The 18,200-nt window shown below is 32.5% G+C and overlaps 1 protein-coding gene across 7 annotated transcripts in view; it reads left to right on the forward strand.

Annotated features, from left to right (window-relative positions):
* DCDC2 (doublecortin domain containing 2) overlaps nt 1-18,200 on the forward strand; it is a 250,189-nt gene that overhangs the window by 68,073 nt on the left and 163,916 nt on the right. For all 7 annotated transcript variants that reach the window (XR_004231004.1, XM_031946781.1, XM_031946782.1 and 4 more), the window contains 3 exons: nt 382-513; nt 5,226-5,372; nt 7,072-7,126. Coding sequence is in view for 6 of the 7 variants with exons in the window: in XM_031946781.1 (XP_031802641.1) it covers nt 382-513; nt 5,226-5,372; nt 7,072-7,126 (334 nt within the window). In the remaining variant the exon portion in view is untranslated. The remainder of the gene's footprint in view (nt 1-381; nt 514-5,225; nt 5,373-7,071; nt 7,127-18,200) is intronic.

Raw genomic sequence — 18,200 nt, forward strand, 5'->3', positions numbered from 1 at the left:
ATTTGTTTGACTCATTCCAATAGACTTGGATTGGAAAATGCCATCCATATCTGGATAAGAGAATTGTGGAGACCAAATGTGGATAAAAACAGCACTTTCACCTTTTTTGTTTGTTTATTTGCTTTTTCTTTCTCACATTGTTTTCTCTGGTCTGATTTTTCTTACATAATATAATAAATATGGAAATCTTTTTAAAAGTCTACATCAGATTGTTTTTGCCTTGGGGAGAGGATGGAGGAAGAAAAAATTTGAAACACAAAATCTTACAAAAATGAATGTTGAAAACTGTCTTTACATGTATTTGAAAAGTAAAATACTATTGAGAAAACAATAAAGAAAAAGGAAAAAAAATCGTTTGACTCAAGTGCTTTGTTTTTCTAGCTTGATTGCTAATGGAGACCTTATAAGTCCAGCATCACGCCTCTTCATCCCTAGAAAAGCTTTAAGTCAGTGGGATCTTGTACTTGAAATGGTCACAGAGAAAATAACTTTACGGAGTGGAGCTGTGCATAGGTAAGTCAAAGAGCTTTTTTCATATACTAATGGATTATTAAATCTTTTGATATGCTTTTGCCAAATTTATATAGTACTTTTAGCCAATAGGTCATCAAGTTCACTCAGATTCTTGATTTTGGACTACACCTTTAAATAAAGAAACTACTTTAAAAAACCTAGTCATTTGAGTCTTAATTTACAGAGGGCACTCCAATTAGAAATCTCCAAATCATTGGCAAGTACTCAATATGATAAGGAAATGTGAGGTGTCCATATGCATATAAATGAGACACTATGATAGGGGATAAAATGAAATGAGTCATATTTATTTCACTATAAGTCCAAGTCTGAGATGTGTGAAGTATTTTTCTTAAAAGTAATTTATGTCAATATAACAAAAAGTCTTCAGAATTTTATTTCTGGGGGCAGCTAGATGGTGCTGTGGATAGAACATCAGCTCTGGAGATAGGAGGACCTGACCTCAGAAATGTAACACTTCCTAGTTGTATGACCCTGGACAAGTCATTTAACCCCAATTGCCTCACCTATAAATAAAAATAAATATTTTTTTTAAAAAAAGAATTATATTTCTGGAAGAAAAATGACAATGTGGGGGGGAAAGGGCAGCAGATTTGGAATAAGGATATAGATTCAAATCTGAGTTATTTATCATTTACTAACCCAGTGGGTGACTGGGTGGCAAAAGACTTTATGGTCATTATACATGAGGACCAATTGAAATAACTGGGGATATTTAGCCTGGAGACAAGAAGAATAAGGGGAGCATGACATATCTTTAAGGACTTGAAAGAGTGTCATATGGAATAAAAAAGTATACTTGTTCTGATTGACCCTAAAAGGCAGAATTAGGAGAAATGGGATGAAGTTGTTGAGAGACAGATTTTGGCTAGTATTAAGGAAGAGCTTCCTAACAGTTGTCTAAAGGGGAATAGACCTTTTCAACTCTGAGACCTGTTTACTTAATATCTGTATGATATTGCTTGGACAAGGCCTTTGACCTCTGTGGTCTTGGATGTTAGGCTACAAAAGGGGTCAGCAAAGTATGGTTGCCTGCTTTTGTACTATTCATGAGCTAAGAATGTTTTTTATATTTTAAAATAAAATTTTATTGTATTTAAGAATGCATAAACCATTCTTGGCTTTCAGGATCATACAAAAACAGGAGGTGCCAGGATTTGGCTTTCAGGTTATGGTTCACTGAACCCTGGATTAGGTCATCTTTAAACTCCCTACTAGTTATTCAAACAGGAAAGTATATGCAAACACAACAATAATGATAATCATAGCTTGCATTTCTAGAGTACTTCTTTACAATAACCCTGTGGGATAGGTAGAGCGTGCTAGTTCATTTTAATACACATTGATTGTGAGGCTTTTTCAATGGATCACTGCTAAGTCCACAGAGTACAAAATACAGCTGTGAAACAGTTCTTGAAAATAAGAAAGAAACTTTTTTTTTTTTTTTTTTTTTTTTTTTTTGCATTAGAAAGACATGAAATTAAGTACCATTTCTGGCATTAGCCTACCTCATAGTTTGAAGAGCAATCTTAGACTATTTCAATTTTCTTATTTTCAAAATGGAGTTGATGATAATACATTGTTGTGTTGTTTATGACATTTTGAGTTTTACTTTAAAATGTGAACTATTTGGGCTACTTTGACTTTGTTGATACCATACGCTAACCAGATGAGCTGGTCCTGGTTATAAATGAATTTTTATAGCTTGGAGTTCTCTTAGTTAAGTTATTTACATCCTTATGATTGATTGGTAATCCCTAGATATGATTTATATTCTTTTTATAGATCTTGTGTGAGAGTAAAAATGGAATAGGTAAATGAGAATCATTTTTCTGCATGGCTGCTCAGTCAGACTAAAGTCAGAGAAGCAGAAAGATGTAGTGATTTATTTTGCAGTCAAAGGGCTGGGTTATATTCCAACTTTGACATTAACTGTGGGATCCTGACCCTTTCTGAGCCTCACTTTCAGCATCTTTAAAGTGAGACTTACCAGATAATCAGTTGGTAAATATTTATTAAGTACTTACTATGTGCCAGGCACTGTGCCAAATGCTGATGATACAAAGAAATACTTTTAAAAAGTTTCTGCATTTGAGGAGCTCAGTCTAGTGGGGAAGACAACATGCAAGGAACTATGTAGAAATTACATACAAAATAAAAATGTAGAAATTATATACAAAATAAGTAGAAATTATACATGGAAATTATATACAAAACAAATAGGAAATAATTACCAGGGGGAAGGCACTAGAATTAAGAAGGATTAGGAAAAGGCTTCCTGTAAAAGACAGGATTTTATCTGGAACTTAAAAGAAGTCAGGATGCAGAGCTGAAGGAAAAAAAAAAAACATTCCAGGCATGGGAGACAGCAGGAGAAAATGCTTGGAGCTGAGATGAAGTGTCTTGTTTGAGGAAGAACAAGGAGACACCAGTGTCACTGGATCACACATAGCATGGTGAGGGATAGTGTGGTGGTGGTGGTGGAGGTCGTGGTAAACTATACCTTACTCATAGGGTTATGAAAGTATGTTGTCAATGTTAAAAAAGTTCAACAGTATAAAATGTTATAAATGTGAACTATTATCATGTCATTTTACCAATTATGAAGACAGGTTTATGTTAATAGACAAAAATGTGAACATAATGTGGCTGAAGTAGTTCAAAGTCAGTGAGATTTGCTTGTGACTGATCTATGTTATTTTCACTTAGCCCAGATAGAGGTTAATTATATCTGCATGGGTAATTATTCTGTGAATCTGTCTATCTCTTAAAATATTCCACATAATACATAATCCATTTTAAACTTCAAGTTTTATATTTTTTGTATAACAAAAAAAGAAGAATCAACAATATTTTACACAATAATTCTGAGGACCAGAGCAGTGGTTAGTGTAAGTTCTTAATCACTGACCCTTTATCTATTCAAGATGTGCAAATAAAACACACCCATCCTTTCTATCTTCAGAGGTTTTTCCTATCTGATCTTTCCATTTATAGTTTAGTTATTCAAGTTAACTACTGATTGGATATTCATATTTAAAAAGTGAAAATTGAAAAAGATTTTGGGATAGATTTTTTTGCAAAGAAAATGAGAATCTGGGTTTCAGTGTTGGTGCTTTGAATTGTGCCAACACAATTTTTTAAAAAACACAAAAATATAAAAGAGATTTCAATCATACATGAAGTGAAACTTAATATATGTCTTGGATTTTTTTTTTTTGTTTTGTTTTTTAGAAATGCACATAATGTTGAATTCTCACTTGTAATTTAGTAAAGATTCTCATAACAACTTCTGGCACTTTTTTCTTTTATTAAATATTACCTATGTGTGTGTATATATATATATATATATATATATATATATATATAGGTTTGATTAATTTGTTGTGATAATCTCATTTGTGTTTGGATTACAGTTGATAGCTTTCAGTTAAGTATTTATGTTTGTGGCTAACAGAACAAATCAGCACCCCGTATTTGAACAATTCTATTTGTGACTTGTGCTTTTATTTTTCTAAGCTTCCTATTAACCCGCTTTTCATATTCTTTTAAAAATGTGACTAACACATATTAATAAGCTCATAAAGTAATCACCGTTCTTTTAATAAGTAACAGATTAATTGTAGCTTGTGGTAGCAGTCTTACCGTAAAGGGAAGTTCTTGTAAACCCCTTGATTCTGGCTAAGATATACTGCTCATTTACTTATGAGGTGGGGAAAAAGCCAAGCATGCATGCTATGCAGTTCTGCATCATTAATCCTGAAGTTGGGCTATGTTCCCTCCCTGTCTCCTCACTTTATATTTTGACCCAATTTGATGTTTATTTTGATGCAGGCCTCTGGTCTTGAGCCATTCTAATAGAGAATGGGATTAGACAGTTTGTCAGTTTGCTAAATGAATTATTAAAATACATTTCTTACAATTCTTACAAATATTTATGCAAATCTTTGATCAATGAAGATAAATATTGACTTAAAGCACTTGTATTCAATTAGTTATATATTTAGGATAAAGATTATAGACCAAGAGCTGGATGGGAGCTTACAGGTGATCCCGGTTCAGTCCTGCCATTTTGCAGATGCAAAAACAGTTCTAAAGAGTTTGATTTTCTCAAGGTCACACAGGTTATAAAGAAAAGAGTATGGATTTGAACTGGGACCTTTTGATTTAAGATCTATTACTCTTAGGATTGCACCACGGTAATTCCCTTAACTGGGACAGTAACAGGAGTTTCTTATAAGGAGAGGCAGGTTGATGTAGGAGAAAGAATCAGTCAGTAGACATTAAGCATCTATTATGTGCCATACACTGGGCTAAATGGTAGTTGGCACTAGATATAAGTATTTGAATCCTGATTCTGACACTAGCTGTGTGTGACCCTTGGATGCTATTTAAATTTTCTAAACTTTTGTTTCCTCAAATGTAAAAGTCACTTCCTGATTCAAAGGATTATTATAAGGAAAAACTTAGAGATCTGTATGAAGACTAATTAATTTTAATTGGATTTTTAGGCTCACTTAATATGTAATAATATTGAATAGTTATTTTCATCTTTGGTGAGTATTTAACCAACCAAATATCAAAACTCTGAATATTGAATCATATAAATAATAAAAAGTTTCAAATATTCTATTTTGAGTAAACATCTGAATTCTAATAAGTCTAATTGTTTGCCATTAATATTTTGACAGACTTTATACTTTAGAAGGAAAACTTGTCCAAAGTGGGTCAGAGTTGGAGAATGGACAGTTTTATGTAGCGGTTGGCAGAGACAAGTTTAAAAGATTGCCTTACAGTGATTTACTTTTTGATAAATCAACAATGAGAAGACCTTATGGGTAAGTTCTCACTTTTTTCAAAAAAAGTAGCTAGCATATTTTGTAACTTAATGTATTAGCTTATTTGCTGACTAACAAAAAGTTTCATATTTAATTGAAACTCTTTTACATACATTGGGATCCAAAAAATTACTGATATTGTAATCTGTATCTTTACTGCTATGGTAAGACAATAAGTTATGTTTAAGAAAAAGACTATTTTTTCTGAATCTAAGAAAGTATACATGGATCTTCTATTGTATACAGAACATGTAATGAATTAATTTTTTTTTCTTATGAAAAATATCCAAGACTTTTTTGAAAGATTATCTCAACAATTTAGACAGATTTTTTTAGTTTGGTTTAGGGGGTTTAGGACAACTATATTTTGAAAATATCTTTATATTAAATCCGAATGTTTTGCATAGTTATATTGTACTTCTGAAGAAAGTGGATTGAATTGCATAATTAGTATAGCCAGAAATTCAGGAATTTCCTCTATTTTTAGTTACACATATATGTTTTCTTAGTTGGGAATGCATGATAATTTTCCTTTATTCTTGAAAGATAATATATTTTTCCTTCAAGAATAGAATCTTTACAAAAATTTAAAAACTATAGATCTACTATCTGTTAGATTCATAGTCATTGTAACTTATTACCACTGAATGAGGTAATTGTCCTTGCCATATTGGCCTCCTCTTCTGGCATTAAAAGGAGAGAATGGAGAATAATTACCTCATCTTTCTGTATTTATTCTGCTTTTTGCCAAGTGGCAAAATTTTGAAAGACAGAAAAAGAAATCATTGATTTGAATTCTACTGATTCAAATTTCATATAATTGTTAAAGAAGATAATGTCAACAACATTTTGAAGGATAATGGTATTTGAACTATAGATGAAAATGAATATTTTCAGGCACCTTGGAAGCACCAAATATTATTTTATTCACAAATCACTCATCTATTAAAAATCGAGATAAAAAAGTTACTTTACTTTGTTAGGTAATTTGCAAAATTTTGCTAATTATTACACTACATATACTTTGAAAGAATAAAAACTACATTCATTTAAAATAAAATGGTTTAAAATAAATATAGTCTTTATTTATTTATTTAAACCATTTTATGAACCATACTTTCTTACCAATATCAATATACATGAGTCTAAATATGTATCTATTACCTTTCACTTGGTGTAATTGAGGATGGCAGTCTAAATTGGGCTGCATTTCAATCATGTATCTGTTTAATATATGTCTTTAAAGTCTTAAAATCTCATAAGTTTTTTTTTGTGGATATTGATAATTTAAAATCTATTTAAAAACTTGCAAATAAGTGCCAAAAATTTCCAGGCTCCTGTTTCCATAATAGGTATATATTTAATAACATCATTATTCTTGACTGCATACTTAGCAGAAAATACTACTCAGCCTCGAAAATGGTTTTTTGCAAGGTAAATTGAAAACATTGGGGATTGGAAATTTGAATGCTCTGAAATAAATTTGAAAATGTTCCTAAAAATCCAAAGGCAAATTTAAATTTAGGAATTATTTAGGAAATTGTAGTAAACAGATATTCCCAGATGAATTAGCATTATTCTGTGTTAACAGTGACTTAAACATGAACAGTCAATGGATTAATGTTTTTACCATGATACTGTATGATATATTATAGATAATACAATATTCCAATTCTTCAATTATGATTTCTTTCTGCAGTCAGAAAACCTCTTCACTGCCTCCCATTGTTGGATCCAGAAAATCTAAAGGAAGTGTAAGTATCATTTGCTAGTCATTTTCCTTAATGTTTTGATTTCCAAAGGATATAGAGAGACTATCCTTTGGGTTTAAATTAAATCAGACTACGAAACTCAGCTACCTTTGTGAACCAAACATGTAACCATAATATTAAAAGTAGAAAAAAGATATCTGAGACCTAGGCTTGAAATTCTGCTTAGAAGAGCATTATGGGGTAGGGTATAAATGAATAAAATATTGCTGAATTGGGATTAAGTCTTTTCTTCACAGTGGTGCATGCTGCTTCTCATTTTAAGGCATGACTGAAGCCCTGGAACAGAACATAACCTCAATATCATATTGATTCAAACCAATGATGCATATTGCTCTGCTTTGTAACAATGATAGTGAAAAAGGAAGTTAATTTTCTTTTAAGAGTATGGTAGAGGGTCATCAAGGTGGTACAGGTATATAGGGTGCTGGCCTTGGGGTCAGGAGGACCTGAATTCAAATTTGAGCTCAGATTCTTACCAGCTGTATGAACCAAGGTAAGTCACTCAATCCTGATTGTCTTCAAAAAAGAAATATCTCCTTTTTGTGTCCTAGAATGGTAAAAGGTATTGAAGCATCACCCAGGTTTCCTTAACAATGTCATGGATTTTTTATTCATTCACTCACTAATTTCATCCATTAATTAAGTCATTTCCAGGACTTTGAGTTGACATTTGTATTTGGGTCCTGCAAATACCACCAATTAATTGTGTGACTATGAATAATTTACTTACTATAATTTTCTCATCTCTAAAATGATCATAATAATTAGATTACTTATGACACAAGGCTAATGTGAGGAAAGTGACCAGTGAACTATTAAACTTTCTTTAAATATGATCTATAATTACATTTACCCACTTCTATTTACTATTATACATACTATTGTGTGTATATGCATGTATCCACATGTATCTACTTATATTTACCGTTCTATAATTATAGATAAAGGTGATTAATTCAACTAACATTGATATTGAGGAAGCATTTAATAAACTGAGAAACAAGTATCAAGTGCTTATAAGTCAAAGTCATAGGAATGGTGTAGTGGGAAGAACTTTGGCCTGAGAGACGGAAGACTTGCCTTAAATTTCCTCTCTGACTTAGGCTTCTGACCTATCTATAAAAGTGAGGAGTAGTTGTTTAAGTAATCTCTAAGGTCCATTCTTACCCTAAAATTTTGTGGTTCTCTGATATGTGATATGCAGTTTTCTTTGGATTTGTCTGCAAAGGGTTCTTGGTTCTACTATTTTGATAGAATTATTTGGTCAATCAAGCAGCTGCTTTGACTTTTTGTTCCACTTAATTAGCTAAATTGAGGTGTTAATTTGGCATCGTGTAAACCTAGTTGTAGCCAAGTAATTATAGTTTTACTGATAATTAACTTCATGTAATTTTCTTTAGTTTTTTTAACCTTAGCTAAAATGCTCTAAAGCTTTTGAAATTTCTAAATAAATGATAGTATAATGCTGTTAGTATATCAATCAATCAGTAAATATTTTTTGAGAGAGCCAACATATTGTGAAGTGAGCATAATAATATCTTAAGCATCTATCTTACAGGGTTATTGTATGGATCAAGTATAATAATGAATGGGAAAATGCTTTGCAAACTTTAAAGTGCTGTATAAATGTCAATCATTATTATTATTATTGATTATATACTATGTCTAAGACTCGGCATTCTGGAGGGTATAAAAGAGTATAAAAGTCGGTTTCTGCCTAAAGACAATTTATAATCTCGTGAGAAGCAGAACAAAAGAAAATAGTTATAAAAATATAGCAATCTGTGATAGTGCCAAAGTGAATGTCAGGATTTCAAAGGGGAAAGAGAACATTAGTGGTTCAATGGTAGCAGAAAATGTTATAGATGACTTGTAGGCAGTAATTAATGTAGGCAATAATTATCAAAACTATTGGGTATTGGCTGAAAAATAGAAAGGTAGATCAGTGGAACAGAGTTGACATACAATTTATAGTAGCAAATAAATAAAGTAACCTTGCATTTGACAAAGGAAAGACTTAAGATTTTGGCATAATAATTCATTATTGAGGGTTGAGAAAACTGGAAAGTAGTATGTATGGCAGCAGCAGACCATAGACCAATATCTTAGACCATTAACCAAATAAGATCAAATAAGATTAAAATAGATACATGCTCTGGACATAAAGAGAGAGATTAAAAGAAAATTTAAAGACTATGGAACATATTACTTATCAGGCTTTTGAACAATTTTTGAATTAATAAGAGTCACAGAGCAGTGTCATGTTTGATTGCATTAAGTTAAAAAGTTTTGTGCAAATAAAACAAATTAACCAAGATCAGAAGGAAGGCAGAAAAATTTGGGAAAAAACTAATTTTTCAAATAAAGGTTTCATCTAAAGTATATAAAGAACTTTGTCAAATCTATAAGAATATGAGTCATTTCCCAGTTAATAATAGATTAAAGAATATGAGATTAAAGAAATTATACAGCCCAGGTAAGTAGACAAGAGAAGGCAAAGGGATTCTTATGGCCCATAAAGGGAAATAGTAGGTGATGATTTTGGAATGATAGTTTGGAGCTAGATTATAGAGGGCTTCGAATATCAGGCTTATAGAATTTGGACTTTATCCTGTAGACACTGGGAAACTTTTTGATATGTTTGAGTGGGGAAGTACTTGAGCAGTATTAAAAGCTTTATTCTGGTTTTAGTGTGCTCGATTGTTTAGAAGAAAAAGAGACTGGGATAAAGGAGACAAGTTAGGAAACTTCCTCATTTGTGATAAGAGATAATAATGTGACATTGTAGAAGAATCCACAGGACTTTGTCGCTGGTTGTATAGAGGTCATAGGAGAAGAAGGACTCAATGATGACTTTTAAGATTTAAACAAAGTTGACTGGAAGAATGACAGTTTTGAAATGGGGTATTCCATCTATAAACCTGTTCCTGCAGCTTATACCCTAATTTGATATTGGAAATAAACTCAATTGAGTACCATATGTTTAGGAGTCTTAGGATTTGACTCCAAATTTCATTCTTGCTTACTTTCCTGATACTGGTTCACACTGTATGTAGGCTCTGGAATAGTAGAAACTCCAAGTCTGGCCCAAGATAGATAGCTCTATACATCTATTATATACTGCAAAGATGACATATAGGGAAAGGAGTCAGGAGCAACATAGATACTGCTACAGTAGAGCCCCAGATTCAATAAATCTATAAGAAATTATAACTCTATTTTCTTTTACAGTAATGTACTCTGTCACTATGACCTCATATAACAAATACTCTAAGTCCATCAAGAAAAGAACAGTTTGATTAAAAAAAATTGATATTGTTTGAATACAGACTGTGAAGCAGGTTATTTTCACTTTCATTTTTTTTTGGGGGGTCTTGGAAATCTTTATATAATTGCAAATATGTAACCTATATCTGATTACTTAGAGTCTCAAGGATGGGGGGAGCAGAGGGAAGAACAGAGAGGTAAAATTTGGAACTCAAAACTTTAAGTGAAAATATTTAAAAATTTGAAAAATATAGCATTCTATCCATTACCTGTTTCTTCTAGTACCTGCATGCAATCAGCTACTTGGACCTCAGTATAGTTTTTCAAAGGATGTCTTTAATGTGGAGCATAAAATGTGTATACACCCTCAGCTCTATATAGCCCATAGTTCCTTATTTTTCAGTCAATAAACAAGCACTTAATATGTGTCAGGCACTGTGGTTGGCCAAGGAAATATCAATATAATAAATTAAATGATTTCTACTCACAAGGAACTTAAATTCTAACAGGGGAGACAACAAGTAAATTTATAAGAATATACCAAATACATAAATATAGATTAATATAAACCAATTGAATATAAGAGTATTTGGGAGAGAGGGCACTAGCAGTTGGAAAGGAGAAGGAAAGACCTTTAAGTAGATGGTGCTTGAGCTGTGTCTTGAAAGAAAAAAAGGATTCCCTGAGGTAGAAGTGAGGAAGGAATATATTCTTATATGGGATGTTGAAAATACATGGGGTCAGGAAAGAGGCAGCTTTGAATTGTACACCTTTCTCATTTTCACCTCTTAAAATCTTTTGGAAAGTTCTTCTGCATCTCCTCCTTGTTCCTGTTCTTTCCTCCATAAAAAGATCTGTATTTACTTCTGTTTTATAGGTTATACATGTGCTATCGCTAAAATATATTTCCATATTAGTCATAGCTGTGAAAGAAAAACATCAAAAGGAAAAAATGCAAAAAAAAGTAAAAAATGTATGTTTCAATCTTCATTCAAAGTTCATCAGAGTTCTTTATCTGGATGTGAGAGCATTTTTCTTCCTGAGTCTTTTGTACTTGTCTTGGAGCATTGTGATGCTGAGAATAGCTGAGCCATTCATAGTTGATTATTATATAATGCTACTAATACTGTATATAATGTTTATTTTGTTCTCCTCATTTCACTTTGCTTCAGTTAGTGCAAGTCTTTGTTTTTTTTCCCCTGCATCTGGCTTTTCATAATTTCTTATTGTACAATAGCATTCTATTCTCTTCACATATCATGACTTGTTCAGCTGTTCCCTAATTGATGAGCATCCCCTCAATTTCCAATATTTTGCCAGCCTGCAAAAGGCTGCTATAAATATTTTTGTATATGTAAGTTTTCCCTACTTTTTATGATCTCTTTAGGATATAGTCCCTGTAGTGATATTGCTGGCTCAAAGGATATGCACAGTTTGGTTGTCCCTTAGGTGTAGTTCCAAATTTCTCTACAGAATGGTTGGATCAGTTCATAACTCTACCAACAGTGCACTACTATCCCAAATTTTCCACATACTATTCAATACTTTTTCATCATATTAATGAATCTAAGAGGTGTGAGTGAGATGGTACTTCAGAGTTATTTTATTTGCAGTTCTCTGAAGAAAAGTGATTTAGAGCACTTCTTCATATGCTTATAGATAGCTTTGATTTCTTCATTTGAAAACTGCCAATTTATAACTTTTGACCATGTATCAATTGAGGAATGACTCATATTCTTATACATCTGACTCAATTCTCTATATATTTGAGAAATGAAAACTTTATCAGAAACACTTGCTGTAAAGATTTTATTCTAGCTTTCTGCTTTCCTTCTAATCTGGGTTGCATTGGTTTGGTTTATGCAAAAAACTTTTTAACTTAATTATAATCAGAATAATCTATTTTACATTTCAAAATGTTCTTTTTCTCTCTCGTTTAATTGTGAATTTGTAACTTCCTTTACTTTTAAGAATTTGGATGCTATTCTAGTACTTGATATATATGTTTGGCATTGATATTATTTTATGTCTCTAGTACCTTTTACTTATTTTTATTTTTTTTTGCAAGCCAGTTTGAGTTAAATGACTTGCCCAGGATCAAATAGCTACTAAGTGTCAATTATTGGAAGCCAGATTTAAATTCAGGTCCCCCTGACTCCAGAGTTTTATTCACTGCATCATCTACTTATACCTCTGTGATACCTTTTAAAACATGTAGTTTCCCTTCTTGTCTCTTTTCAGGTCTATTTTTGCTTTTGTTATGTCTGAGATCAGTATTGTCACTTCTGCTTTTTTTCCCCTTTCAGCTTAAGCATAATAGATTCTGTTCTAGCCCTTTACTTTTTCTCTGTGTGTATACCTCTGCTTTAGGTATGTTTCTTGAGACAACATATTGTAGCATGCTGGTTTTTGATTTGCCCTGCTATCAGTTTTATGGGAGAGTTTATGCCATTTACATTCACAATTATGATCACTGTCTATTTCCCCCCATCCTATTTTTTTTCTCCTATTTGTCTTCTCTTTCCTTTCATCCTTTTCCTCACTGACAATGTTTTGCTTTTGCTTACTGCCTCCCCCAGTCTGCCGTCTCTTCTATCAGTCCTGCTTATATTTTACTTAATTTTCTCCCCTCCTGCTTTCCTGTTGGGTTAGATTGATTTCTACATTCAATTTATTGTGTATATCATTTCCCCTTTTATGCCAGTACAGATGAGAATAAAGTTCAAGCAATGCCCATCACCCACCTTCTCATCTTTCTTTGCAGTATACTAGGGAGAAAATAATGGAAAACATAGATCTAATGAAAATAAAAACCCTCAAGAGAAAGTAAGTTAAAAAGAGAAGAGAGGAGAGAGAGAGAGAGAAAAAGAGAGAGAGAGAGAGAGAGGAAGGAGACTGATCTGTATACAGACACAATTAATTCCTTCTCTGGGTATGGATAGAATTTTTCATCACAACTCCTTCAGAGTAATCATGGATGATTGTACTACTAAGAATAGTGAAGTCACTCACAGTTAATCATCCCCAAATATTGCTGTTATCTTTTATAGAGCACATTTCACCTTTTTTAAGTTTTATGGAGGACTTTCCTAGTTTTTTTCTCCCCAAGAACATCCTGTTTATCATTTCCCATAGAACAATAATATTCTATCATAAACACACGTTTATTGGGCCATTCCCCAACTAATGGGCATCCTTTCAACTATCAAATGTTTGCCCTAAGAAGAGAGCTGCTATGAATATTTTTTGTATATATAGGTCATTTCCCTTTTTATTTTGAATCTATTTTGGTATTCATACCAAGTAGTGTTGTAATTAAATGATCAAAGTATATGGATGAATTTATAGCCCTTTAGGCACAGATCATATCTTTTGATCATTTATCAATTGGCACATGGCTTTTTTTTTTTTTTTAATAAATTTGACTAGTTCCCTCTATGTTTGAGAAATGAGGCCTTATCAGAAATTTGTTTCAAAATTCTTTTTACAATTACTATTGCTAATTGTATTTCCCCCTATTTATTCTCTCCTTTCAAAGGTTCCTCCTCAAAAGTGTTTTGCTACTGATCACTCCCTCCCTTAATATGCCCTCTCTTTTATCACCTTTTCCCTCTTCATAAATCCCATTTCCCTCTTATTTTCTAACCTTATTGAGGTCGTTTTCTATACCTTTGAGTATATATGTTATTTCTTCTTTGAGCCAGTTCTGATTTCACTTTCTTTTCCTTTCCTCTCCTATGCTCCTCCACTGTAAAAACTTTTTTTCGTCACTTTTTTATGGCAGATAATTTGCACCATTTCACTTCTCTCTTTCCCTTTCTCCCAGTAGATTTCCCTCTCACCCCTTAATTTCTTCATTTAAAAAAAGACATTTTCCTTTCATATTCTACTCACATCTGTGTCCTCTGTCTATATGTATACTTCTGTTCACTTCCATAACAATGAGAAAGTTTTAATGAATTACAACTATCATTCTTGCAAGTAGGGATGCAAATGGATAAACCTTATTAAATTCCTTATGAAATCATTCACCTGATTACCTCCTTATATTTCTCCAGAATCCTGTATTTGAAAATTAGGTTTTCCATTCAGTTCTGTTCTTTTCATCACAAATGTTTGAAAATCCTCTATTTCATTTAATGACCACCTTTTTCTCTGAAGGATTATACTCAGTTTCACTTGGTAGGTGATTCTTGGTTGTAATCCTAGCTTTATTGCTCTCCAGAATACCATATTCCAAGAACTCTCTTTTTTTTTCATGTAGAAGTTGCTAACTTCTGGCTGTGCTCCAGTATGCTTACTGACTGTGCTGACTGTGACTTCACTATACTTGAAATGTTTTCTTTCTGGGTGCTTACAACATTTTCTCCTTAATCTGGAAGTTCTTGAATTTGGCTATAATATTTCTGGGAATTGACATTTTGGGATCTTTTTCAGGAGGTGATCAGTGGATTTTTTCAATTTCTATTTTACCCTCTGGCTTTAGAAAATCAGGACAGTGTTCCCTCAGAATTTCTTGGAAGATGATGTCCAGGCTTTTTTTTTTTTTTTTTTTTTTTTTTTTTTTTTTTTTGATGAGACTTTCAGGTAGATCAATAATTTAAAAATTTATCTCTCCTGGATCTATTTTCCAGATCAATTTTTCCATGAGATATTTCACATTCTTCCCCCCCCCCCAATTTTTTCATGTTTTGATTTTGCTTTATCGTACCTTGATTTCTCATAAAATCATTAGTTTCTAATCACTCAATTCTATTTTTAAGGAATTATTTTCTTAATGAGCTTTTGTACCTCCTTTCCCAATTGGCCAATTTTGTTTTTTAAGGTATTCTTCTCCTTATTAACTATTTCAGTTTTCTTTTATAACACTCAATTCTTTTCCTAATTTTTCTTTTATCTCTCTTACTTGATTTTCAAAGTCTTTTTTGAGTTCTTTCATGGTCTGAACCCAATTCTTATTTTTCTTGGAGGCTTTGGATACAGGAGCTTGACTTTGTTATCATCTTCTGAAAGTGTGTTTTGATTTTCCTTGTCACCATAGTAACTTTCAACTCAGAAACTTTTTTTGTTTTCTGCTCATTTTCCTAACCTATTACTTGACTTTTAACTCTTTTTTAAAAAGTAGGTGTCTATTTCCATGGTGGAGGATACATTATTCAAAGCTTCAAGAGTTTTGTACAACTGTTTTCAGATGTCCTTCTTAGGGACCTGACCACCTGTTTTCTGTCCTGGAACTATTAGGAGTATACACTGTAGTTGGAAGATCTAGTGTTGAATTAACAGAGTTCTGTTTTGCTGATGCTTGGGCCCTGGGATTGGGACTGGGGCTGTGCTAGAGTAGCCTGCACTGGGACTGAATGAATACTAGTACTGACTCCTCTGTCTATCCTGAGGCACAGTTGGGGTCCTGGGGTTGGCGTCTGCCTACTTGATTATACTGGAGCTGAGAATATCCTTCTGGTTTTCTGAGATGGGGTTTGCTGATGGCTTACTGGGTCATTTTCTGTCTTGGACTGATTTCCCTATTGCCTGAGTGAGACAGGTCTTTCTTGCTGACCTTGCTTAGTTCCTTAGATTAAAAATAATTGTTTCCCTGTCATTTTGCTAGGTTCTCCTCTTCCAGGATTTGTTTTATGATTATTTGGAGATGAATATGGGAGAGTTAGGACTATTTACTCCTCACTCCACCATCTTGGTTCCTGAAAGTCCCAGATTCCATACTACTATCTATTCAAAGGTCTACATACTATGTAATAATTAGCTCATTAATTCCCTCAGATTGAGAGGAAAGATGGATTAACAGAAATCAAGTGAGGATAAATTACTAATCTAAGGTCATAAAAAAAATTGGTGCGGTACAAATGAGAATGAGAATATGAGTAAATCTTTGGATTTCCAGTCTAATTCTTAGGTCACTGAGCTATGAACCCAAATGTAGAAAATCTGACATTGTGATTAAAAAAAGTTCTTTGTATTAATATATACCCATATACATAGAATGCAGTTTTTGAAAGATTAAGTTAAATTATATTATCATTTTGTTTGGCTATTAAAAAGAAAATAATTCTAGTGAATAGCCCTTTAATAATACTTTTTGTAGATAAATCCAAAGTAGTAAAGCACATTTTTAACCAAAGGATGTGTTGCTTTCTTTTAATTGTCAGTTTTCCCAATGCATACAGGTATTTTGCTGAAAACCAGATCATAGGCTAGAGTTTAAGGGAAAAGAGGAAGATAGAAAGGTCGAAAATAGAAAAGTGAAAAACTTGAGTTCTTAGGTGCTACTGCTCATGTTAGTCAAAAGGAGTCAATTTATACATAGCTTTTTAGGATTTACATTCATTGTACCAAATGTAGTGTTGCAGTATATTTAAAGAAGGGAGAGTATAATTGTCCTTTTACAAATTTGTACAGTTTGCTGTTAATGAGAGAGGGGAGCAACTCATATAAGTCCCAGATCTCTTGAGACCTCATGGGTCAGTAAGAATAAGGATAAAGAAAAAATTCTAGAGGAAGTGATATTGAAAAAGTTGCTGTAAATTTGCCCTGAAAGCATCCCATCTTATAGGAAATATTGAGTGGAGTCAGAATAATGTTCATTTATTTGCTAAACTAAGAATAAATTGTGATTTTATATTAAAGGAGGGGGGAGGATGGTGAATGAATGCTATAAAATTTAAAGCTGAAGAATACCATGAAAAGATTCCTAGAGTAAATATCAGAGGACTTCCATCCAAATCCCACTTTTACTTCTTGTAGTGTGTCTTTATGGCAAGCTCATAAATCTCTTGTACTACCTCAGTTGGAAAAACTGAGAGACTTGGACTAGATTATCTCCAAAATCTCTTCAACCCCTAAATCTTTAAAAAAAAAAATCATGAAATGAGGAATTCCTTGGCTCTCCACATTGTTACAAAGTGCCCTCTAGTGTTCATGATATGCAACATTTGAGAATTATTTAAAGAAAGCCAGGTGCTGGATTTTCATTTTTTCTTTTGTTCTTTGTCTTACTAATTCATGAACTTTTTTTTCAGACTATTTTTTTTACAAAGATGAGGATTTTTAATTTCTACCAAAGTCTTACTCTGATGCTTCATTGTGTATAGAGGTGTGATACAGAAGGAGATACTGTCCTACAATGGAAGGAAAGAGACCAAATATGGAGTCATTATACCTGAGCTCAAATCCTGAGTCTGTAGCTTACTACATTGTGTTTTTGGACAAGTCATTTAACTTCTCAAAGTCTCAGTTTTAACATCTGAAAAATGAAGAATGAAGCCCTGAAGTCCTTTTTAGCCTGAAGTCTGTAATCCTCTGAACCAAGTAGAATAGAGAGTCAAGAATAGATCCATGACAGAATATGCCTTATAACCAAAGGGCAGGTTGCTATATATATATATATATATATATATATACATATATATATATATATATATTTTTTTTTTTTGATAGCAGCGTTTGTGAAATTATCTGTTAAGGATTGAAGGGATTATAATCCATATCAGAGGAACATAACTTCTTTTGAAGCTTTTGAAAAGATTTAGGGATATAGACTGTTGAATTAAACAAGTATATAGACTTTAAAATGATAGTAAATTATTCTGAAATCATGTTAAGCTAAACTCTTATTTTTCTTCCTATAAAAGATTTTTAATCTTATGTATGTTGTTAAAGAAATCAAAGCCCAGTATAGTTAAATTTCTTGCCTGGTGACAGAGTCAAGAGTAAGAAATCAACATGCATGAGTCTGTGGTTAACCCCCTCAGTCGCACTTTCTCCTTCTTTAAGC

Source organism: Sarcophilus harrisii, chromosome 1 (assembly GCF_902635505.1).
Source record: "Sarcophilus harrisii chromosome 1, mSarHar1.11, whole genome shotgun sequence".
Lineage (NCBI taxonomy): Eukaryota > Metazoa > Chordata > Mammalia > Dasyuromorphia > Dasyuridae > Sarcophilus > Sarcophilus harrisii.